Below are 25,234 nucleotides of genomic sequence, written 5' to 3' on the forward strand. Positions count from 1 at the left end.
CTGGCTATGGGGGGTAATGTATAATAAACACAGGTTACTGGCTATGGGGGATAATGTATAATAAACACAGGTTACTGGCTATGGGAGGATAATGTATAATAAGCACGGGTTACTGGCTGTGGGGGGATAATGTATAATAAACACAGGTTACTGGCTATGGGGGGGATAATGTATAATAAACACAGGTTACTGGCTATGGGGGGATAATGTATAATAAACACAGGTTACTGGCTATGGGGGATAATGTATAATAAACACAGGTTACTGGCTATGGGGGATAATGTATAATAAGCACAGGTTACTGGCTATGGGAGGATAATGTATAATAAACACAGGTTACTGGCTATGGGAGGATAATGTATAATAAACACAGGTTACTGGCTATGGGAGGATAATGTATAATAAACACAGGTTACTGGCTATGGGGGGGATAATGTATAATAAACACAGGTTACTGGCTATGGGGGTAATGTATAATAAACACAGGTTACTGGCTATGGGGGATAATGTATAATAAACACAGGTTACTGGCTATGGGGGGGATAATGTATAATAAACACAGGTTACTGGTTGTGGGGGGATAATATATAATAAACACAGGTTACTGGTTTTGGGGGGATAATGTATAATAAACACAGGTTACTGGCTATGGGGGGGATAATGTATAATAAGCACAGGTTACTGGCTATGGGAGGATAATGTATAATAAACACAGGTTACTGGCTATGGGAGGGATAATGTATAATAAGCACAGGTTACTTGCTATGGGGGGATAATGTATAATAAACACAGGTTACTGACTATGGGAGGGATAATGTATAATAAACACAGGTTACTGGCTATGGGAGGATAATGTATAATAAACACAGGTTACTGGCTATGGGGGATAATGTATAATAAACACAGGTTACTGGCTACGGGGGGATAATGTATAATAAACACAGGTTACTGGCAATGGGTGGATAATGTGTAATAAACACAGGTTACTGGCAATGGGTGGATAATGTATAATAAACACAGGTTACTGGCTATGGGGGGGATAATGTATAATAAGCACAGGTTACTGGCTATGGGAGGATAATGTATAATAAACACAGGTTACTGGCTATGGGAGGGATAATGTATAATAAGCACAGGTTACTGGCTATGGGGTGATAATGTATAATAAACACAGGTTACTAACTATGGGACGGAAAATGTATAATAAACACAGGTTACTGGCTATGGGGGATAATGTATAATAAACACAGGTTACTGGCTATGGGAGGATAATGTATAATAAACACAGGTTACTGGCTATGGGGAGGATAATGTATAATAAACACAGGTTACTGGCTATGGGGGGTAATGTATAATAAACACAGGTTACTGGCTATGGGGGATAATGTATAATAAACACAGGTTACTGGCTATGGGAGGATAATGTATAATACGCACGGGTTACTGGCTGTGGGGGGATAATGTATAATAAACACAGGTTACTGGCTATGGGGGGGATAATGTATAATAAACACAGGTTACTGGCTATGGGGGGATAATGTATAATAAACACAGGTTACTGGCTATGGGGGATAATGTATAATAAACACAGGTTACTGGCTATGGGGGATAATGTATAATAAGCACAGGTTACTGGCTATGGGAGGATAATGTATAATAAACACAGGTTACTGGCTATGGGAGGATAATGTATAATAAACACAGGTTACTGGCTATGGGAGGATAATGTATAATAAACACAGGTTACTGGCTATGGGAGGATAATGTATAATAAACACAGGTTACTGGCTATGGGGGAATAATGTATAATAAACACAGGTTACTGGCTATGGGGGGATAATGTATAATAAACACAGGTTACTGGCTATGGGAGGATAATGTATAATACAGGTTACTGGCTATGGGGGATAATGTATAATAAACACAAAAAAAAAGAATGCAGCTTCAGAATTAATCTAAATTGTATGCTGTCTAGGAGGTGGGAGGATCTGGGAGGGAGGGTCTCCTGCTGATTGGCTGGAATGTGTCTGCTGACTGTGAGGTACAGGGTCAAAGTTTACTCAATGATGACGAATAGGGGGCGGACCGAACATCGCATATGTTCGCCATCCGTGGCGAACGCGAACAAGCTATGTTTGCCGGGAACTATTCGCCAGCGAACCGATCGGGACATCACTATTGGTAATCTATAAATGAATGACAATTTATTTTTGCATTCCAACATTCTAAAGTAGAATATTGGGATCACAACAAAAGGGATTTCCTTCTCAATCCTATCTTTGCTCCATAATGCAGATCCGCTCTTAACCCCTTAAGGACCAAATTTCTGGAAAAAAAGGGAATCATGACATGTCACACATGTCATGTGTCCTTAAGGGGTTAAACAAACTGCGAGTGCAGGGATTTTGGGACGCATGCCACATCCTCAATAATAGATTATAAAATATATAAGCGAGCAAGGGAACCCGAGTAGGGAAATCTGTGTTGCGTATGTTTATAAAGTGGCAGGTTCCTGAATATAACCACATTAAGGCCCTTATGTAAATTCTAACAAATGTAATCAAACATTTTGCAGCCTGGGGCCTTACTCTATGTTATTTTCACTTCAGGGAAAAAAGCTTCCAGCCAGTATCAGCGATGACGCAGAAGAAGGGGAGGTGTCTGATGAAGACAGCGCAGATGAGATCGATGAGGACTGCAAGCTAATAAACGGCGATGTATGTAGTACATGAAAATGCATGCTGTTTTGTGTACTTTCAGAATAAAATATGAAGTAATTCATTTCAAAAGGGCAAATTACAGAGAAAAGTGTTGCATTTTTTTAATATTTTTTTTTCTCCATTTTCTTTTTTTAATCTTTGAGTGGTGAGCAATATATATATTCCCTACTGACAATGGTCCTTTAACTGTCCTCTCTATTGCCAGGCAGTGTGCTCAAAGACCAGAGAGGCTCCTCTGACAAACAGTGACTTTACACTTGCCCTTGCTTGTCTTCCTTCTCCCTATATGATGCCGACTCTGAGTATAGTTACGGCATGCCGAACGAAACAAATAAATGCAATAACTTAATGTAGCCTGAAAACAAAACCATGACCTTTTGTATTTATTGGGATTTCTGTAATACTGCAGAAATAGCAATATTATGGAAAAATAAACATGTTTAGTAGTAAAATCATAAAAATGTGTCTTAAAGCCCAACAATTGATTCTCTTCTACAGGATAGTGCCTCCAATCTCCAGTAACTGTGTTGTTGGTAGAACTGAATGTAGCTATGGGGATTTAATAGTCATATACAAAAATATGACAAATTAGTATCAATTTATACAGCCTTAGACGTATTCATCATACATGATGGCTTATTGGTAGCTGAGGTTTCCTGTTAATGGGCCAGCCCTCCCTTTACAGTTTGCCGATCTGTCTGAATGATGCCGGTCTCACGTGGAGAAAAAAAAAAGATTATCCCTAAAGCAGTAAAGATTGAAAAGTAATTATTTTGCTTACTTGCATTTTTGTATTTTTTTATTTATTAAAAGCCCTGTGCATTCTATAAATGCTCCTGAACAGTCAGCAAAAAGTGTGGGAACTCTGTTCCCACTGCAAATATAGTAAGGGAACAGAACAGGGTTCCCACTGCATAGCGATAAACTGTATTCAGCATTCCAGTAGCAGTGAGCGATGATTGCCATGATGCTGTGCCAACCAAACATTAGTTCAGGTTTGCAGATGAAATGTTATATTTGTTGTATAAACCAATGGTCTGATTTTCAAAAGCCAGCAGCTTAAATTATAGAACCTGCCATTCTTTCTATCCACTTCTGAATTCTGTTTTATCTATCTCCAAAATGACGTGGATATGGAAGAACAAGAGTAAAAGTGTCTTTGAAGTCCAAGATTTCTAGCAACTTTCCTGGAATCGCTCGTGATTTATTGTTTTTTTGGTTGTCCACACACACACGTGAGATTTTGCGGCAGTCCTTTTCACTCATCTGCTGCAGTGGGTTAAATTAATAAACTAAGCTTGGTCTGTCAAGAAAATGTTTGCTTTTGCAGTCAATACATCTTCACTACTGGTGGTGGTCAGAAATTGACCCCAATGGGACTGCCCACGTGCAGATGGCATGTAGTAAGCCTGTTTAACAGGCTTATGTGCTGATGCCTGGGAGAGAGATGAAACCAGAGTTCTGTATGTTAACTCTCGTACAAATGCTGGATGACTTGTTACGCAAAAGGGAAAGTTAAGAAACATTTTGATTCCTTATTGAAATGTCTTCTTGTAGAATGCAGATTGTGTCCCGAAGGAAGTTCGGTGAAAACCTAAACGTATAAATTGTATGTAGTTATACAGTTACGTGTGTGTGTGTGTGTGTGTATATATATATATATATATATATATATATATATATATATGTGGGATCAGGTGTATGCAGGTACACACTAATACAGGAGGACTAATCTGTCCCCACTCCCCCCGCCCCCGTTATTCCCCTATTAGAATTTCTGTACCATTTTTAAATATGTCCTTAACTGCATTGACAATAATAATTAGAATTCATCTTTTTAAATTATATTAAACTAAACTTTGTTTGTCAGGAGATCAGATTTTTATTTTTTTGTAACAGTTTTAGATTATTTTAATAAATAGAATTACCCTTAAGATGGTTGAATTTACTAATGAATATTTTCTTTTTATGAAATAATAAACAAATTTTAAAAACAGGTGCGTGATATGTGCAGTGCATGTCAATGTGTAGGTATAGCATCGATGTGTAATGCATCCATGATATATTTCCGTGGTGTATCCCACCCCCTGTGGGTTCTCATTCTGTGCCTCTATCTATCATTTTCTTATAGTGCATGTGTCGACTAAACAAATCCCCTCTGTAACAGAACTTATCTCTGATTGATCTTGAGCTGACAGGAGGGATGTGTGGCTTAGTGAATTAGCAATAGGACATACATCCTTTAATCTCTTCTTTGAGGCGGAGATCTTCCCATCTGAAACATGTTTTAATGCAAGCATTAAATGGGGGGTGGGGTAGTGGCTACTAAAATAACATTTTGGCAATGTGAGGCTACAGATCTGATGAATAAAGGCAGGATCACTGTTAAATAAAAGTATGAATAATTGACCATATGTTTGTAGACAATCAATGCAACATGTAATCACACTTTTATCATCCAGAAAACCGAGCTGCCTCTTTAACCCCTCAGTGACTTTTCTGAGGTTCCACTCAATTAGGCAGAGACTTTTTTGACTATATATAGAGAAACTATGCAATTTCTGGCACTCTTCCCAAATAATAATACATACCAGGTGCTTCTCTGTGCAAAATACTATAAACAAAGCAAGAAATGAGAGCACTCCATGGATTTGGTAAATCAAATTACTGTATTCAAATAGCACGCAAAAAAATCGACGTTTCGACTGTCTAGCGGTCTTTATCAAGATCATGATAAAGACCGCTAGACGGTCGAAACTTCTTTTTTTTTTTTTTGCGTGCTATTTGAATACAGTAATTTGATTTACCAAATCCATGGAGTGCTCTCATTTCTTGATTTGTGTATATATATATATATATATATATATATATATATATATATATATAATTTTTTTAACTAAATCCACTCTGATCTTTCATTTATTTATAATCTTAAAAAACTGTTTAACGTCTGCCTTTATTCACTCAGCGGTTTGTATGGCGTGAGCATACGTCAAATTCTTTTTTTAAATGTAATTAGTCTGTGAGCGGTGTTTAGGAGGGTTCTTCATTGAGTTAAGACATCTGCCCCTTACATCTGAGAATAAAGTAGTGACATTTCCTAATTATATCATCTCTGGCTCAGAAGGTATGCATTGGGTGATGGATTGCCAAACTTCATATAATGCTTCTGACAAAACATGGAGGGAACTGCTCCCCTACTCTCATAGCAGCTCAACAACAACAAGCTGTAGCTGTTATTGTGCTGGGAATTCCGCTTAAATGCCCCCTAAGCAGCAGGTCCTAAATTAGGCTAGATCCTGGCCTCTATGTCGTGAATCAAAGGCTCGCTACCAGACAGTAGGTGCTGACATTAATTCAGTATCTCTACCTCTTGGAAGGCTGGTGTATGTTCTAGTTCAGGGATAGGCAACCTGCAACACTCCAGATGTTGTGAACTGCATCTCCTTTAATGGTCTTACAGTCCGAATGCTGGCAAAGCATCAGGAGTAATGTAGAACGCAGCATCTGGAGTTCCGAACGTTTCCAACCCCTCTTCTAGTGCTTCCTTAAAGGTACACTATAGCGCTAGGAAAGGAGACTTGTTTTCCTGGCACTATAGCTCCCCATCCGTCGAGGACCTCTTTTTGTCACTTACCTGGGTCCAGCACCGATGTCCCTCTGCCCTGGCTCGCATCCGCCTTCACACCTCCAATACCAGCGTCAGCCGGTGGGGGAGACCTAATGCGCATGCATAGTGTGAGGACGTCCAGCATCTTTTAAGTACAAAAATCACCTAACCATCCAGAAGTCCCTTTGCTAGCTGCCTGGTAGACAGACACTAAAGGAGGAGTTAACCCTAGCAGGTAATTATTGCAGTTTATTAAAAAAAAAGCCCAGGATTAAGGGTGATGGGACACTGCACCCAGACCACTTTGATGAGTTGAAGTGGTCTGGGTACATATAGTATTGCTTTGCATAGTCTATGCAAACCTGATTTTTTTCAAAATAAATTTAAATTTTTTTTTTTTTAAAAATCATTCAATATCAAAATATGCATGATGCTGACACATGTATAGTGGGAAAAATGTAATCTGAAGGTTTTGTTGACTTTCATCAAACCCCTTTGTCTCTGTTCTGTGGTTTAATATGATGTTTCTAAAAAACCCTCTAGATCTGAGTTTACCATTGTGTGTATATATCATTAATAGTGTAAGTGTGTGCCTTTATATCTTTTATATACACACGGTAATGAATACATTTAAAAAATCAGAATTTTTTATTTTTTTATTTTCATGCTTAAGAACCGCGCATTCAAGTAACGTTGTATATAGATGTTTACAATGATGAAAGTACATGTTAGATTCACATTTATAAAGCATGAAAAATAAGCCACAAAGATCACGCTATGTTGTGCCTTATGCATCTGCAAAGGTTGAATACAATAACTCCCCCGGTGTCTAGACGGCAGCATTGTGTGTTAGCATGACATTGGCCTTGACACTGGCTGATGGGAAAAATAGGCAAGCCTTGAGATTCTTAAATTGTACATCAGACTGCGCGGCAAGCTTCCACACAGTCTCCATTAACCATCAGTCCAACAGATTGGTTTGTTTGCTTAACAAAGTCCCTCGCATCTGTTGTTTATTTCCTTCTACCTTAACTTGCGTTCTAATATTTATGGAAAGCAAGTCTCCCGTGTAACTTGCTTTAGAAAATATGTTTACGCCTATTTATTACAAGGAGTGACCACGACGGTTAGTTGCATTCTGAAAATATGGAACTAAATTAAATGGATAAAAATGGATTTCATCCTGAAAACCAAGCTGCCTTGGCTGAGGCTTTTCTGAGATTCCTTCAATTATTCAGAGACTTTTTTGACACATTTTTGTTGTTGTTGTTCTGTTAGAATTCCATACGATCTTTAAAGGGATACTCCCATCATCTTATATACTACAGACTGATGTAGTGATTGTGATGGCAGGAGTATCCTGCCACCCTTCCTCGGTAATGGGGAAAACCGTTTTACAATGGTTAACTCAATGATGCTGCTTAATGATGCATTTAAAAGCAAAATTCTGCACATTCAGACTCCAGACACCATGAACACTTGAAATCACTGAAGTGGTCATGGTGCCCAAAATAAACGCAATATTAAGTATGAGCAAAATATATATAAAAAGGGGGATGGGAATACACATGATAACTCAAAATAGTTTCACTTTTTAATCATGATTCTTAAAATGTCCAGTTTATTTGGGATTTCAGTTGAGTTTTAGGACAAATATTCTAAGGAGTGAATTATGGCTTTTAAGCTAAACTCCTTAAGGTGCTTGGAACTTCCTAGCACCATAACAACTAGACTTAAGTTGCATGACGTTATTATGGTCCCTGGAGCGGTCATTTAATGTTGCAGCCTTTGCTGAACAAATCTCACAAAGGTTTAACTTTCTCTCCCACTAATATTTAACAAGCTCAAAAGTTTCTAAGAGGGGTGGGGAGGATTTATTTGTATCTCCATTCAGCATCGGCTAATCTATATATTTGTTGCATTTGTTAACTTTACATTGCATAAAATATTTTTTCAAAATAAGTAATGCCTCGTTTCCACTGAGCGGTTCGGTTCGGTACGGTTTGCTATTTTGGGGGTTTCCATTATGAAAGTAGTCCATACAAGCGAACCGTACCGATCCATTCAGGGTCCTGCTTCAGATGTAGAGCCATAGGAAATGGAACGGTTCGGTTAGGGTGGAGCTACTATACAATCCATTGATTGGTGGACAGGAAGAGCATTTTTTTTTTCTAAACCCCGCATGGCCCTGAAGGTCTGACCTGCAGTGGAAAGGCTCACCAGAAGGGGCTGGTCTATTCTAAACCTTCCAAACTGTACCGACCCGAACCGATCCGCTCAGTGGAAACGATGCATTAGTGTATAATTGCTCACCACCCAAACCCTAAAATTTTGGAATTAGCTACATACATTGTATAAATGCTTACCCTAGTTGATGATTTTGTAATGAGAAAACATAGCTATTGCAATCTTTATCAACCGATATCGAATTAATATTTAAAATTGTATTTGTTCAATTTATTATTTATTAATTTCTGATTCTGAGAAGGTTTATATTTTGTTCTAATGATTTTTTTTTATTATTCGAAACCAAGTCTATTCAACAGTTTACCCTCATCTGTTGTTGCACTGCAAATCCTATGATCCTGGGTGTTGCCGTTCAATGTACAGGCGCAGGATTGCTGTTGGAAAGTCCTGTTCTATATATTTGGTCATTATGTAATGTTTGACCCTTGCTTTCTGGTCTGTCTTTTATTTTTGTTGTTTTTGTTTCTGTTTTTGTTTTTCCTGCTCATCGTTGCATGCGTTTATGAAGTGGAAGGTACTGTACACTAAACATGCCATTTTATATATTACTAAATAAAAATAATACCATACTTTGCTCCTCCTCGCTGCTGTAGGTGTTATCCCTTGTGTAGCATTGCTTAGAGACCCTAATACCGCTGATGGGGAGTTAGGTGCTGAAATCAATCATGTTACCAAATACATCTCTTGCTGGGAAAATGTGCAGAAGGTTAGAGAGGGAATTAAATTGAAATTGCAAATCTAATGTCACAGCACTTTACCGTTGGCATTTACTTATTCATTTTTAATGTCAAATGGTCCAGGCTAACTTTTCTTTTTAAACAGGTAAAAATATATTCTCAAATTGAAAGATTTTTTTTTTGTTTGATTACATTTAATTTTTCTTGTTTCAACCAAATATTTTGCCAGACATAGTCACAAAACGGGTTTCAATGACTGACAGCTGTGAGCACTGACCTACAAAGCTTACAAATAAATAATGCACAGGTTTTCTTAAACACAAGAACAAATATAGTGAGGAATAGAAGAGATACTACCTGCCTGTTCTACTCGTCTGCGCTCCCGAAAACATATCACTATAAGAGGCAAGAAACAAAGTGTTTTGATTTATATTGTGTTTCTTGTAATCTACATTGCCAACTGCACACCTACCGTGCATGTTTGTAATGTGTATCTGTGTGGGTAAAGATGGAGGTTGTTTGGAAGCTACGACTGGCCGAAAAAAAAATTGCTTTGTTCAGGTTTTATTTCTTACAAATCTGAAGCATTTAAAAAAAAATTGTTTTCTTGGAAGATAATGAAGCACCTGTACGGAGTACTTTTGGCCTGTCCCGAAAATGATGTCCATCACTCATTAGCCCAAACACACAGAGCAGGAGTAACCATTATGGCAAGCTAGGCAGCCTCCGTGAGCTGTCTCAACTTTACACTGACCTCCAGAAAGCATCTTAAACCTTTATTGACTCATTGCTTCTTCTCATTTGAAGCAAGAGTAACTGTGCTCGTAAAGGTCCTGAATTTTGAACTCTACTTAGGCCTCTACAGTGTCTTTATGGACTCTATGTGCACAGATGAATTCACAAGTTAATGTACTAAGTTCTAAAATGCCTGGACATCTGTAGACCAAAAAGAGCTCTTCTTCATAGAACTTGGTATAGTTAGGTAATATATAGCTTTTCTGTCTGACCTGACATTGCAACATTAAATAAACAAAAAAAGCAGCCATTTACACTGATCAACCAGGTGAAGTGAATGACATTGATTATATCGTTACAATGTCATCTGTCAAGGGGTGGGAAATATTGGGCAGCAAGTGAACAGTCCGTTCTTGATTTCATATGTTGGAAGCAAGAAAAATGGGCAAGTGGAAAGATCTGAGTGACTTTGACAAGGGCCAAACAGTGTTGGCTAGACGACTGGGTCAGAGCATCTCCAAAATGGCAAGTCTTGTGGGGTGTTCCAGTATGCAGTTATTTCCTACCAAAAGTGGTGCAAGGAAGGACAACCAGTGAGCCAGAATAGGGGTCATGGGCATCAAAGGCTCATTGATGCACGTAGAGGGTGAAAGCTAGTCTGACTGATCTGGTCACACTTTAGAGCTATTGTAGCTCAAAGTGCTGAAAAACGTTATGCTATGCTACAATGCATGATAGAAAGGTGTCAGAACATCTGTTTCTTGCATATGGGGCTGTGTAGCAGAGTTCAAAGTGTTACCTTAATGTCCAAATTCCCCAGATCTCAATCCAGATGAGCAAATGTGGGATGTGCTGGAACAACAAATACAATCCATGGAGGCCCCACCTCGCAACTTTTGGAACCTGCAAGTTAAATGATCTGCTGCTAATGTCTAGGTGCCAGATACCACAGGACATGTTTAGAGATCTTGTGTATTCCATGCCTCGGCCATCAGAGCTGTTTTAGCAGCACAAGGGGCACCCACATGGGGTTTTAATGTTGTGGCTGATCTGTGTATGAAAAATTCATATCACAAATTATCGCTCTTTTATTTGCTGAATTCAGAAATATGCACGATTTATGACAAATACCACTAATTTTATTTTAACAAAACGTGCGCTTTTTTTTGTGCATCTATATCTTACCTATCTAGTCAAACCTATTCAGACATGTTACTATGTTCTATCTACGGCAGAGTTAGAGAGAGTTAAACAATTGTTTCTTGACACGTTGCCTGTCTTATGCATAATTTGCTATTTCAAAATTTAATTTTACCATCACTTGCTAGGAGATAAAGTTTAGTTGCTCAAAATAGTGGCATTAACCATCTGCTTTAGGAACCAATTATGTTTAATGATTTGGCTGACATTTTTGATTAGCATGAGCACAAAACAAATTGCATCAATAACATGCACAGTTTTCCCAGCATAAGCAACTGTGATTTGGTAACAAACCATATGATTTCAAACGCAGTTGTTAGTTGTGTGTGCCTTTCCACTGGATGTACGTAGTTGTGTCTAGTATTATTTATGGAACAGACAAAGTCCTTTCTTCCTTGAATACGAAAAACGGTTATTTGTGGGTATGGTGAATTAAAATTGTGTTATGGAACCAAAATGAGGTCAATCATGGAACACCGTTGGTAAAACCTGGCTGTATACATTAGAAGAGCCTATTTTTAAGTCAACTCATGCCAAACAGGCAAATGCTGTCTGGGGGGATATTAGAGGTTTTTTTTGTCTGCCAGAGAATTCCGTTTTTTTATGGGGCTTTTGTTTTTGTTTGTATTTATTCTTCTTTCAAGAGGCAGCAGATAACCTTTTATACAAAATAAAGATACAAAATCCAAAAATGATATATCCAATCAGATACAAATAATAAAGATAGCTTTGAACAAATTAAATGAGGCATTTCAATATTGTTTAAAATGTTTTCATTTGCTTGTAATACTCATGAGTTCATTAAATATCATACAGAGGGTAATGCCCGTTAAAGGGATACTCCAGGCACCCAGACCACTTCTGCCCATTGGAGTGGTCTGGGTGCCAACTCCCGCTACCCTTAACCCTTTTTCATAAACTGCAATATTTAAGTCCTCCTCTAGTGGCTGTCTACATTTCCTAGGTAAATAGGTCAATCTCCTAAGAGCAGGCAATAGGTTGCTAGAGTAGGAACTGCCAAGAATGCGGTACTTTGACTTTGAGGCAGTTTTATGCAATGTTTGATCATATACACCTAAACCCCTATTGTTTTGCCTAGATTAGGTGAGCATTGAAGTTGCTGTTTAATGAAATGAGTAAGATCTTATGATAGAGATATAGGTGTGTGTATTATTATATTATATTATATTATATACAATTTTATAAAAAAAATTGTAAAACAAATCCAAGGATGACAGACACCACATTGCATCAAAACCAGAATATTGCACACACACACAAAAAAATGCAAAATGCAGTCATGCTACCATGGTGCAATTCTTGGAAAAAGCCTAATTTGGCTCAAAAATAATCAGTGGAGTGACCTTACTCCACATTAATCAAGGTCTTTGTTTTATTTTATTGGTCCTTTACCAAGTTTTTTGTCATTTTAAATACATTTTTAATACAATCAAATTTTACATCTTCAAACCTCAAAACTTTGCAGGCAATATTAGTTATTTATTTTTCTAATTCCTAAAGGCATTGACACAGTCAGATATAGGTCAGGAAAGGGTACAGGGGAGCAGCGCCTTCTGGGTGTCCTCAAACGCGTATGTCCGTATGGAAAATATGAGGACAGAAAACAGAATATAGTGTAGTATATTCCATTGGTGGTGAGGTAAAATAAGAAAAATGCCACTTACAATTTACACTTAAACTTAAAATGCCACTTATACTGTCAGAAATATCTAATAAATTAAAAAGCCGCACTTTCCTGTTACAAAATAATGCAATGTCAGAGATTGAAATTTAAAATGATAAAAACTATTAAGAATTAAACGGACTTATATGTGTGTGCGAGGTCCGTGCCAAAATGCTAAAGAAGAATGCTAAATTTTTAGAATGCAAAAATTTGGAGAAACTTTTAAATATGGCTCATAGTCCTTTAGACGTAGCCAAGTCTCACATGTAGATTGGGAAGCTGAATAAAGTGCAAAAGTTATATTCTACAGTGCAAGAAAATCATTCATCTTGATCATATAGCCTTAGGAAATCCTGTAAAAAGCCAATAATCTTAGAACATAGCTTATTTGGCAGCTTGAACATATCCACAGGGACCTCTGTTGATTTGATTTAAAAGGAAAACTACAATGAAAAAAATCAACACTCTACTGCCAAATGTTTTAACCCCTCATTTCCTAACACTGTATTAACATCTTCTATCTTTGGTTATACATTGTAGAGCACCCTTCATTTTTACATAGGGGGGGCCACAAAAATTCATGGTTTTAGGGACTCCGACTAATGCCTGGGTCCTAGTCAGACACTTAAAGTTACCTTATGGTTAATCCTGCTCTGAGTTAGACCATAAAATTGTGTTCTGTGCTCCTGCACTGGTCTTCACCCTATGGTGAAACTAATTTCCATGCCAAGGTCCCATTCTGCCCTCTTTGCAGAGTGATTGTAAATCGTGCCCTTCCTCCCTCAGTCTACAGTAACATTTGTAAAATAAAATGTACTTTCCCTCATGATAGGTACACCTTAATTTCTCACTTACATGAGTTTTAATTACAATGTTTACATTTTTGGGAAAATATCTTTATTTGCCAGGGCTCGTATTTTCTCCAGTGAAAGGGATTATCTGAGCACCTCACCAAAATATCTATTGGCATAAAAAAAAAATAGTGTGGCTAGTTTTTGGCTCCTGTTTTTATCATAATTGTTGTCTCTTACTAAACCATTAGAGAAACATTATCTTACTTTTAGAACATAGACTTGCCTCCATATCCATACATTTCAACTTGTATTCCATTAGAGTATTAAGGATTAGCAGTCATTTTGATTGCGTTTGTGATTATGAAGCCGGTCAGTGGGATCAGATTCTTGGATATTTCCAGTGTATCATATAGGAGATATGTATACTTATGTATCTTTATTTCAACATTCCAAAGCATTCATGGAAGCAAAGCCAGTTTGCAATCCTGGAGGCTTTGCTGAATGTTATGGTGAAATATGTACCTTCAGTGGCACAGATATTTTGTACTCCGGTTCCTTGTGTGTTCTGCATTCTCTGGTTGAAATTTAGGGAGGCAATATCCTTCCTCAAGACCCCACTTCTAGCAAAGGTGCAGAGAATGAGATCTGTGCAACAGTATAGGCAATCAAGAGACAGGAGACGTATCTTCTGCAAACTTGTCTCACTTCCAGTAGTTCAACATGTGCAATATGTATGAATGTATCTCAGGACCACACAGAAGTAAACTTCACAATACTGTAGAACTGCAGTAGGCCGACAGGATGAGGGGGGAATTGTCTTATAGCGGGCAAAGACCCAGTTTAGGGACAATGTCGGAGCTCAGTGCTTCTCTTCTCCGTATGAGATCTTTGTACTAACTGGAAAAACTTGGTAATTCCTCAAATATGGGCAGAATTTGAAATTTGGAACATCATCATCAAAGCCAATGTTCCTGTATTTTAATTTTTGTTTCCAATTGTTTTAAAAGATCTGCCTCAAAATATTGCTCATCATTTCACAAGTGCCGCACTCCACGCAACGTTTCTATTCATTGCAAATACTCTTACGGTTTCTTTTTCTAATATAACTTACAAAGTTGGTTGTAAATTCTTGTAGCTTTAGAAGCAGTAAATTGAATTGAACTGTATTGAGATGTTGCATTATTTTTCAAATAGCAATTAAATACACCGCAATGTATAGATACCGGGCTTTGTTCCATTCAGGAATGGAAAATGTCATGAAATCATCATAAAATAGACTTTGACCAGCCAATATTATTAGCAGATGAGGAATTCTTTCCAGACGGAGGTTATGCTAAGGCTAATAACTTGATAACTGGAGATGAGCTTTGCAATTACAAAATAAAATGGAACTGATTTTAGTTCCTCTCTATTATAAGTCAATTTCCTTTTTAGCTGGAAGACATATTTTTTTTTCCTGGGTGCTGAAATCACTATGCTAACCAATTCGTGTCAAATTAGCACATTTTGGCATTTCATTCATTTAGTTGCTGGCTCCTGTCCGGCTGGATTGGTTAAACCGCTTCGTAAAGGGACTTTTGTCTCCTAAGTGGGACTTTTCGTAAGATTGTTACCGAACGGGAAGTAATTGCAGGCTAATGTGAAGCTCGAAAGAGAATAGATTAATTTATATCTCCTCCGCATGGCATCAATATATTCAAATTATTGTTTCATCTGCGGAGATTGGTATTTTGCATTATTTTAAATGCTAAACAGAACAAATTTAAAAACCTTAAAAAAACAAACTACTGATCTTTATGCAAACTCACCATATTGACGATGTTGTGTAGATTTAAGGACTATATCATTTTAAAGGTATTCTTAAAAAGTTACAAACATTTTTAGCAAACCTGTTTTCCCTCTTAAATTAAATGACATAGCTCTTTATTGCACAATTGACTTTTTCTGAGTGCTCATGCAGATAACCATTAAGAAGATAAAAACAATTTTGTGACTCTTTCTCAATTACGAAGTTGTAAAGGGCTCAGTGCCCCATTTCTCATATCACAGAGTTCTGCAAAACCGTTCCTCCCTTTTGAATTTTCTGTCAGGAATTGAAAGCCATCTAGCAAGATCTATACAGGTGGTCATCATTTTGCGACCTACCTGTTTTACGACAGCTTGTACTTACGACCAGCTCTCTCGTGGGGTGGTAAGTGCGAGCCATCGTGGGAATAAGAGGGATTTACTGCTCTGCTGCGTTCGTCTATGTTTGGGGAAATATCCCCGAGCATAGAAGAACGCAACAGAGCAGGGAATCCCGCTAACCCATGTTTAGGGAAATTTCCCTGAGCATAGATAAGAGGGATTAGCTGCTCTTGTGCATTCGTCTATGTTCGGAGAAATGTCCCTGAACACAGACATGCACACCAGAGCAGGGAATCCCTTAAATCTACGTTCGGGGAAATTTGCCTAAGCATAGATTAGAGGGATTCCCTTTACTGGTGCGTTCGTCAGTGTTCGGGGAAATTTCCCCAAATATAGAAGAATAGTGATGTCGCGAACATAAAATTTTCCGTTCGCAAACGGCGAACGCGAACTTCCGCAAATGTTCGCGAACGGGCGAACCCAGCGAACCGCCATAGACTAAAATAGGCAGGCGAATTTTAAAACCCACAGGGACTCTTTCTGGCCACAATAGTGATGGAAAAGTTGTTTCAAGGGGACTAACACCTGGACTGTGGCATGCCGGAGGGGGATCCATGGCAAAACTCCCATGGAAAATTACATAGTTGATGCAGAGTCTGGTTTTAATCCATAAAGGGCATAAATCACCTAACATTCCTAAATTGTTTGGAATAACGTGCTTTAAAACATCAGGTATGATGTTGTATCGATCAGGTAGTGTAAGGGTTACACCCGCTTCACAGTGACAGACCAAACTCCCCGTTTAACGCACCGCAAACAACCGCAAACAGTCCATTTGCACAATCGCAAACTCCCCATTTGCACAAGGTTGGATACCAAGCTAGCCATGTCCCGTTCCTTGTCCTCACTGATGTAATTGAAGGTCTCTTCCTCCACCCAGCCACGTACAACACCAAGGGTCCCCGAAAGGTGACAACAAGCCCCCTGGGACGCCTGCTGTGTTTGGTCTTCCACCTCCTCAAAACCACCTTCCTCCTCTGACTCCTCTTCTTCAGACTCCTCTCTCTGCGTTGCCTCTCTCTGCGTTATTATAAGGTGTGTTAAGTAGTACTATTCCTATCAGTTTAATCCCTGTTACGTCAACTATCGGGGGACGTGTATATGGCATCGATTTTAGGAACCAGGAGATGGAAAAAGATGCTTGGTCGGTCCTCCTACTTCAAATTTGGGGCACTGCGCGTGCAATCTAATGTGCCACCAGATAGGAGTGGTGTGTTAAGTAGTACTATTCTTATCAGTTTAATCCCTGTTATGTACCCCTCATCAGGCCTTTTTTAGTCGAATGTATCGCCCACTGTCAGTCCCTTCGGGATCCATCCCTCATTCATCTTAATAAAGGTGAGGTAATCTAGACTTTTTTGACCTAGGCGACTTCTCTTCTCAGTGACAATACCTCTTGCTGCACTGAAGGTCCTTTCTGACCGGACACTTGAAGCGGGGCAGGCCAGAAGTTCTATCACAAATTGGGATAGCTCAGGCCACAGGTCAAGCCTGCACACCCAGTAGTCAAGGGGTTCATCGCTCTTCAGAGTGTTGATATCTGCAGTTAAGGCGAGGTAGTCTGCTACCTGTTGGCCGATCGTTCTCTGAGGGTGGACCCCGAAGGGCTGTGGCGATGCGTAGGACTTAAAAAGCTCTGCATGTCCTCCATCAACAACACGTCTGTAAAGCGTCCTGTCCTTGCTCGCGTGGTCGTGGGAGGAGGAGGATTACTTTCACCTCTTCCCCTGTTAGATTCCCGTTGTGCTGTGACATCACCCTTATACGCTGTGTAAAGCATACTTTTTAATTGATTTTGGAACTGCTGCATCCTTTCCGACTTGCTGTAATTCGGTAACATTTCAGGCACTTTCTGCTTTTACCGGGGGTCTAGTAGCGCGGACACCCAGTACAGGTCGTTCTCCTTCAGCCTTTTAATACGAGGGTCCCTCAACAGGCACGACCGCATGAAAGACCCCATTTGCACAAGGTTGGATGCCGAGCTACTCATGTCCTGTTCCTCGTCCTCCGTGATCTCTCTGAAGGTATGTTCTTCCCCCCAGCCACGTACAACACCACGGGTACCAGATAGGTGACAACGAGCACCCTGGGATGCCTGTTGGGGTTGGTCTTCCTCCTCCTCCTCAAAGCCACATTCCTCCTCTGACTCCTCTTCCTCACAATCCTCTTCCAGCGTTGCCGCAGGTCCAGCAAGCGATGCTGATAAGGCTGTTTCTGGTGGTGATGGTGACCACAACTCTTCCTCTTCACGCTCATCTACGGCCTGATCCAGCACTCTTCGCAGGGCACGCTCCAGGAAGAAAACAAATGGTATGATGTCGCTGATGGTGCCTTCGGTGCGACTGACTAGGTTTGTCACCTCCTCAAAAGGACGCATGAGCCTACAGGCATTGCGCATGAGCATCCAGTAACGTGGCAAAAAAATTCCCAGCTCTACAGAGGCTGTCCTAGCACCCCGGTCATACAAATACTCGTTAGCGGCTTTTTCTTGTTGGAGCAGGCGGTCAAACATTAGGAGTGTTGAATTCCAACGTGTCGGGCTGTCGCAAATCAAGTGCCTCACTGGCATGTTGTTTCGCCCCTGGATATCGGAAAAGTGCGCCATGGCCGTGTAGGAACACCTGAAATGGCCACACACCTTCCTGGCCTGCTGCAGGACGTCCTGTAAGCCTGTGTACTTATGCACAAAACATTGTACGATCAGATTACACACATGTGCCATGCACAGCACATGTGTCAACTTGCCCAAATGCAATGCCATCAACAAATTTCTTCCGTTGTCACAAACCACTTTTCCGATCTCCAGTTGGTGCAGAGTCAGCCACTGATCCACCTGTGCATTCAGGGCTGACAGGAGTGCTGGTCCGGTGTGACTCTCTGCTTTCAGGCAAGTCAACCCCAAGACGGCGTTACACTACCATATCCGGGATGTGGAACAGTACCTGGGGAGATGGGGGGGTGCCGTTGATGTGGAGCAAGACGCAGCAGCAGAAGAGGACTCAGCCGAAGAGGTTATGGAAGAGGATGGAGTAGGAGGAGTAGAGGAGGTGGCAGTCGTGGCGGTGTCACCAACTCCTCTGCAGAGCCACGCATTCCATGCTTGGCAGCCGTCAGCAGGTTTACCCAATGTGCAGTGTAGGTGATATACCTGCCCTGACCATGCTTTGCAGACCATGTATCAGTGGTCAGATGGACACTTGCCCCAACACTGTGTGCCAGACATGCCATTACTTCCTTTTGCACAATCGAGTACAGGTTGGGGATTGCCTTTTGTGCAAAGAAATTTTGGCCGGGTACCTTCCACTGCGGTGTCCCAATAGCTACAAATTTTTTGAACGCCTCAGACTCCACCAGCTTGTATGGTAAAAGCTGGTGGGCTAAGAGTTCAGTCAAGCCAGCTGTCAGACGCCGGGCAAGGGGGTGACTTTGTGACATTGGCTTCTTATGCTCAAACATGTCCTTGACAGACACCTGACTGTGGGCAGATGAGCAGGAACTGCTCAAGGCGAGAGACGGAGAGGCGGATGGTTGAGAGGGGGCAAGGAGGACAGCAGTGGTTAACATGGCTGAAGATGCTGGACCAGGAGGAGGATGGCAGCTTTGAGTTTGTGTGCTGTTTGTACTTGTGTGTTGATCCCATAGGCGTTTGTGATGTGCGATCATGTGCCTTCGCAAAGCAGTTGTACCTAGGTGGGTGTTGGACTTCCCACGACTCAGTTTCTTTTGGCACAGGTTGCAAATGGCATCGCTGTTGTCAGAGGCAGACACACAAAAAAAATGCCACACTGCTGAGCTCTGCAATGACGGCATTCTGGTGGTGGCAACAGCATGCGTTGATTGGCGTGCTGTCTGGCTGACCCCGGGTGCCTGACTGTGCCACTAGCTCCTTGCGACGACCTCCCCCTGCTTCCAACTCGTCTCCTCCTCCACCTCTCTGTCTCCCCATCTGAACTTTCTCCCTGTTCTTCTTCTCTTCTAGCGGGCACCCACGTGACATCCACGGACGCATCGTCATCATCAACCGCTTCACTTGTATCTGACAACTCAGCAAAGGAAACAGCAGCGGGTACAACATCATCATCATCACACCGTACGTGTGTAATGCTGCCTGACTGAGACATATCCCTGTTATCTACATCCTCTGGCAATAATGGTTGCGCATCACTCATTTCTTCCAACTGATGTGTAAATAACTCCTCTGACATACCAAGTGAAGCGGCTGTGGTGCTAGTGTTGGTGGTGGTGGTAGGCGGGCGAGTGGTAACTTGAGAGGTGCCCAGAGCTAAGCTGGAGGAGGATGGTGCGTCAAGGTTCCAAGCGGAAGCTGTAGAAGATTGGGTGTCCTGTGTTAGCCAGTCAACTATGTCCTCAGAACTTTTCAAGTTCAGGGTACGTGGCCTCTGAACACTGGGCATTATTCTAGGGCCAAAGGGAATCACAGCACCACGACCACGACGGCCCCTGCGGGGTGGCCTGCCTCTGCCTGTCATTTTTTTTTCGATTAGTGGTACTATGCGTGCAAGCTACTGTAACAACAGATATGAGTGGCACTGTGCAGTGGCAGAAGTTGGCAGAGTAGATGCTGTAGGCCTGACACACACGCTTGCAGACAACTAACTGCTATTCAATCTATTACAGTCAAAATTTTATTTATTTTTTTAAATGTACACTACTATTACACCAGATATGAGTTGCACTGGTGTGACACTGTGCCCTGGCAGGCCCTGAAACGCACACGTGTGAAGGAAACTGACTGCTATTATTAAATGCAAGCTATTGTGACACCAGATATGAGTGGTGGCACTGGGCAAGTGGGCACAGTATACGCTGTGAGCCTGACATACACGCTGGCAGGCAGGCAACTGCAATTAGATTACACAGGAAAAAAAAAAGGAGACTAGCCCTAAAAAGGGCTTTTTTGGGGTGCTTTCCTTACAGCAGAGATCAGATGAGTCCTTCAGGACTGTAGTGGACACTGAATACACTAGCCTAGCTATCGATTTCCCTATCAAATCAGCAGCAGCTACACTGTCCCTCCTCTCACAAAGAATGCAGCTTTACAATTAATGTAAAATGGATGCTGTCCAGGAGGTGGGAGAGTCTGGGAGGGAGGGTCTGCTGCTGATTGACTGGAATGTGTCTGCTGACTGTGAGGTACAGGGTCAAAGTTTACTCAATTATGACGAATAGGGGGCGGACTGAACAGCGCATATGTTCACCATCCGTGGCGAACGCGAACAAGCGATGTTCGCCAGGAACTATTCGCCAGCGAACCGTTCGGGACATCACTATAGAAGAGCGCTGCAGAGCAGGGAATCCCTTAACTTCTCACTTACCAACCAATTTGTTCTACGACAGGGTCGTAGGAATGGAACCCGGTCGGTAAGTGAGGAGTACCTGTATATCATTCTCAATATCAGAGGCAATAACAATGGGGGAATGGTACACCTAAATGTAATTAGTTTTTACCTCCCCTGTTTATTTACAGATCCAAAAATCCCTCAACCTCCCTCTGATTTGTGTTGCTGATACAAGATGCTAGGGCTACATTTAATAGAGATTTAGGAGTCCTATTACAGGTGATATAGTGAGGCCACATCTACGAGGCAGGTGGTCTACCTCCTTAGTGGTACAGATGTCTCATATCTTTACACTGTCGGTAGCAAGCTCTGATATACAAGAAATATATTAGATTGGATGTGGCACATCTGTCATGGATTCCTCGAATCTTAGAAACCCAAACTCCTCTGTTTCACTTGCGTTCTTAATACACATCAACCACTACAGTCCACTCTGGTGGTTAAGATAAGGATTGCCTTGTCGCCGTCCCAACCTAATCTGTCAAACTGTATTGGCACTGGTCCTCTAGGAACTGGATATCCATTTTGTTCAGATTATTTCTTGGCGGAGAGTATCCAGTTGACTCTCGACAATCAGTGAACACCTACATCGCCATCCAGCTTCTCTTGTTTGAGAATACAGGAAGCAGCATGCATGCCCTGTGAGACCTGGAGTGTTTGTTAACTGTTACTATGCCTATGCTTAAAAATATTTTGATAGTCACACAAAGTACATTTATTAACAATAGTATTCCTGGAATTACTGTTGTCCACCTTCTACCAGCACTGTTTTAGACCCACCACAATTTAAAATGTCAAAATAAGGACTCACTTAGTGGACATCAGTCGAGCTGAGGAATTGTGAAGCATCAGTTGAAGACTAAACTACTCTAAATATGGTTTTACATTTAGTGTGTGTGTTCGTTCTGGTTTAACATGCAGTGAAAATGCACCTCTTAGCTAGTTTTGTATCTGGTTTTATCGCCCAGATGCTCTGTGAAAGTCATATGCATTCCTGTGCGTTGGTGATGCATTCTCAATTAAGGATAGCAGGGAAGTAAAGTTGATGGCTGTTTAGTATGATTAACATATAATTTAAAAATAAATGTACTTGAAAATGTTAGCATGCTGTGAATTAAACAACATGTTAAATATTCACTGGTCATAGCAACCACTGCCAACGAACAATCAATCACACAGGGGAGCCACCATTTATATATTTAATCTAGTAAATAGAGTATTATTCTTCTGTAAAGGCAGACCATCCATCTTTACAGATTGATAATGGTCCATTTTCTCTGTATTATCAATCTCAAAAGACTTAGTATCTCCTTTTTGAGATTCATATCACAGTAAAAAGTTGAATTATCCATTAGCCCCTTGCATTGTCAACCAGCAGCTAGTTCTAAAAGTCTGAAAGTAGATAATTGGGTACTTGGCAATGTACTTTAGCACATAACTCTCTTGTACTTTTGCTCGTTCCATGCTTTAATGAGGGAGTAATCGTTGGAGAGGAAACAATTTGCTTATATGCCAGAACTAATGATAAATTTAAAAAAAAAAATACAAACCTGGCACTTAAATTGTTGCTGTAGACAACACATTCCTGTAATAGTGATTCAATATACAGTGATTGTATTAGTTTACTATCCAGTATTTTGGGAGATCCTCAAAGGCTTTTTTCTTTTGTTTTTTGTTTTTTAATCTTCACAAGCATTGCAGTAATTCCTTTTTTCTTTTGTTATTTTTTCCTATATACTACATTTTAATCAAGAGTTATAACAATCTACTCTTTGGCTATGAAAAAAGGAAACACATTTTGCAAATGTATTCATATTCAGAGTTTTTTGATATCAAGGAAATAATTAAAGACTCAATGGACGTTTAGCCATTTCCATAACATTTATGTCGAAGGGATTAATAGATGCTTGAAGGCTGTTAATCTTGGTCATCTACAGATCTTCCAAATGTGGTAGATCTTCAATTCCCATTATTCTCTCCTAGCTAGTGGTATGACTAATCACGACAGTCCATAAAAATGTGGTCTCAAATTGTCTACCATAACTCTAGAGCTTTAACAGCCTCTAAAGCAAACAAATCATGCTTAATAACAACTTGTCGTGTCGCCATTCTGAAAGCCTCATCCATGCCTGTGTCTTGAGCGTTGCATGTATCATTGCCAGTAAAAAAAAATAAGTATGGAACATTTTATGGCCACCAAGTTCATTGGATGTGTAGTCTTTTTGACCCTAAAGTATTATATAAATATTTTCCAGGAGAAGACCTCAATATAGCTCTGTTTCATTGATGTGTTTTCATATCTGTAGGCTTCCACCAACAGGAAGCAAGTGGAAAATATAGCCAAGAAGAGACTTGACTCATTATTGAAAGAATCCAAAATCCGAGACTGTGAGGATCCCAACAATTTTACTGTCACTACAATGCCATCCTCTGGGAAACACAGCCAGAAACCAGAATCAAAGAAGGTGCAACTACTATTCTGTTATATCCCCAGGGTTGGATTTCCATATCAGGTACCCCTAGATAGCCCACTTCCACCAAAAGCATAATAATGTTAAAAGTATTCAAATGTTTTGCTTTTGAAGAGTTTTAAAGAAGCAGACTGGAAATTCCCCAGGTCGGTTGGGTAGAGGTTTACTAAAAGCCAGCTTCAGAGTTTACCAGGAAAAACAGTTGAAGATTGAATGACCTATATATGGATATATTAATATTTGTTCCCATTCTCCCCTACATTACATATTAATAGCACAGTAAGTGTTGAGCTTGCCTAATAGGAAATCCAACCCTGTCTGTTCCATGAAATCCTCAGTTATTTAGGCCTCGATTAAATATTTTTAGATTAGCTTTTCAAATGATTTTTTCAAAATAATAAACTCTTAATTCTATCATATATATATATATATATATATATCAAAAATATTTTTCAAATTGTTACTTTTTACATTTATTAAAATATTAAATGATTTGAAAGCTTATAAAAAAATATTAAATTGTGTCCCACGTTGAAATAATCCAGTAGTATTGCTGTTAGTGTTGCATACTGTTAGTAATTTTAGCAATTGTTTAGACTGCTTTTCTTTTATAGATGCTATCGCCATGTTATTTATTTCTTATTTCCTTGCTGTACTTTATTTTTTCTGAATTTTTTTTTTTTTTTTTTACGTTATTAAAGTAAATCCAAATGATCTAAACACAATCAACCACCACCATCAAACTGTCATTTGGGGTCATCCCTTACTGTCACAAATTGTCACAATGTTTAGGTTAACAAAGATAAAAGAACACAGTCGTGGTTAAATTGATTTTCCATTTTATTTTCCAAGTTGCAAGTTCTGGATTTTCTAACTGATAATTTTACTATGTGTGCTGAAGTAAAACAGAATTATGTGCCTCAAAGTGGTTCTGTCAGTCCTCCTCTCCCTCCCCCTTAGGCATGTCCAAAATCATCTCCTCTGCTGCTTTGTTTTGTTGTTTGTTTGGTTTTTTTTTGTTTGGTTTTTTATATATATATATAACTTCAGGTTTACAAAAGTTAAAATATGGCGGAGCTTTAGTCAAGCTTCATGGCACTTGTCCATGTCTGTACTCACCCCCTTCCAGTGTTGCATCACCTCCAGGAGAGGTATGTCAATCGCACTCTGTGTTGACTCTCACAGCATAGTGAGAGTCAACAGAGGTTTATTGGAGATCTTGTGTGTGTGTCATTTGGTGCACGCGGCCAAGGAAGGGCAGAATGTGGACCTCCCGGTTGCCTCCATCCTAGGAACACAAAGTTACCAGCAAAGTTGAAGACCCAGCGGGAATGACTCAATGTTGGAAAAGGTAAGTTAAACCAGTCCTGGTACCTAACATGGTTAGGGGCAAAATTATTGACAAAGCCACTTTAAGGCACGGATTTCCAATTTCACTGAATTATGTTTTTTTTCTCTCTGGTCTATGATTCTACACTACAATCTAATTCAGAAATGTAAGGCAAACTTCGTACTGACTGATGAGCTCACAGGATTTCAGCTGATTTGT

At 40.0% G+C, this 25,234-nt stretch overlaps 1 protein-coding gene across 6 annotated transcripts in view; it reads left to right on the forward strand.

Moving 5' to 3' along the window:
- Positions 1–25,234, forward strand: part of PLCH2 (phospholipase C eta 2) — a 555,068-nt gene that overhangs the window by 460,676 nt on the left and 69,158 nt on the right. For all 6 annotated transcript variants that reach the window (XM_063436484.1, XM_063436487.1, XM_063436486.1 and 3 more), the window contains 2 exons: positions 2,610–2,717; positions 23,521–23,679. In XM_063436484.1, coding sequence (XP_063292554.1) covers positions 2,610–2,717; positions 23,521–23,679 — 267 coding nt within the window. The remainder of the gene's footprint in view (positions 1–2,609; positions 2,718–23,520; positions 23,680–25,234) is intronic.

Source organism: Pelobates fuscus, chromosome 11 (genome assembly GCF_036172605.1).
Source record: "Pelobates fuscus isolate aPelFus1 chromosome 11, aPelFus1.pri, whole genome shotgun sequence".
Lineage (NCBI taxonomy): Eukaryota > Metazoa > Chordata > Amphibia > Anura > Pelobatidae > Pelobates > Pelobates fuscus.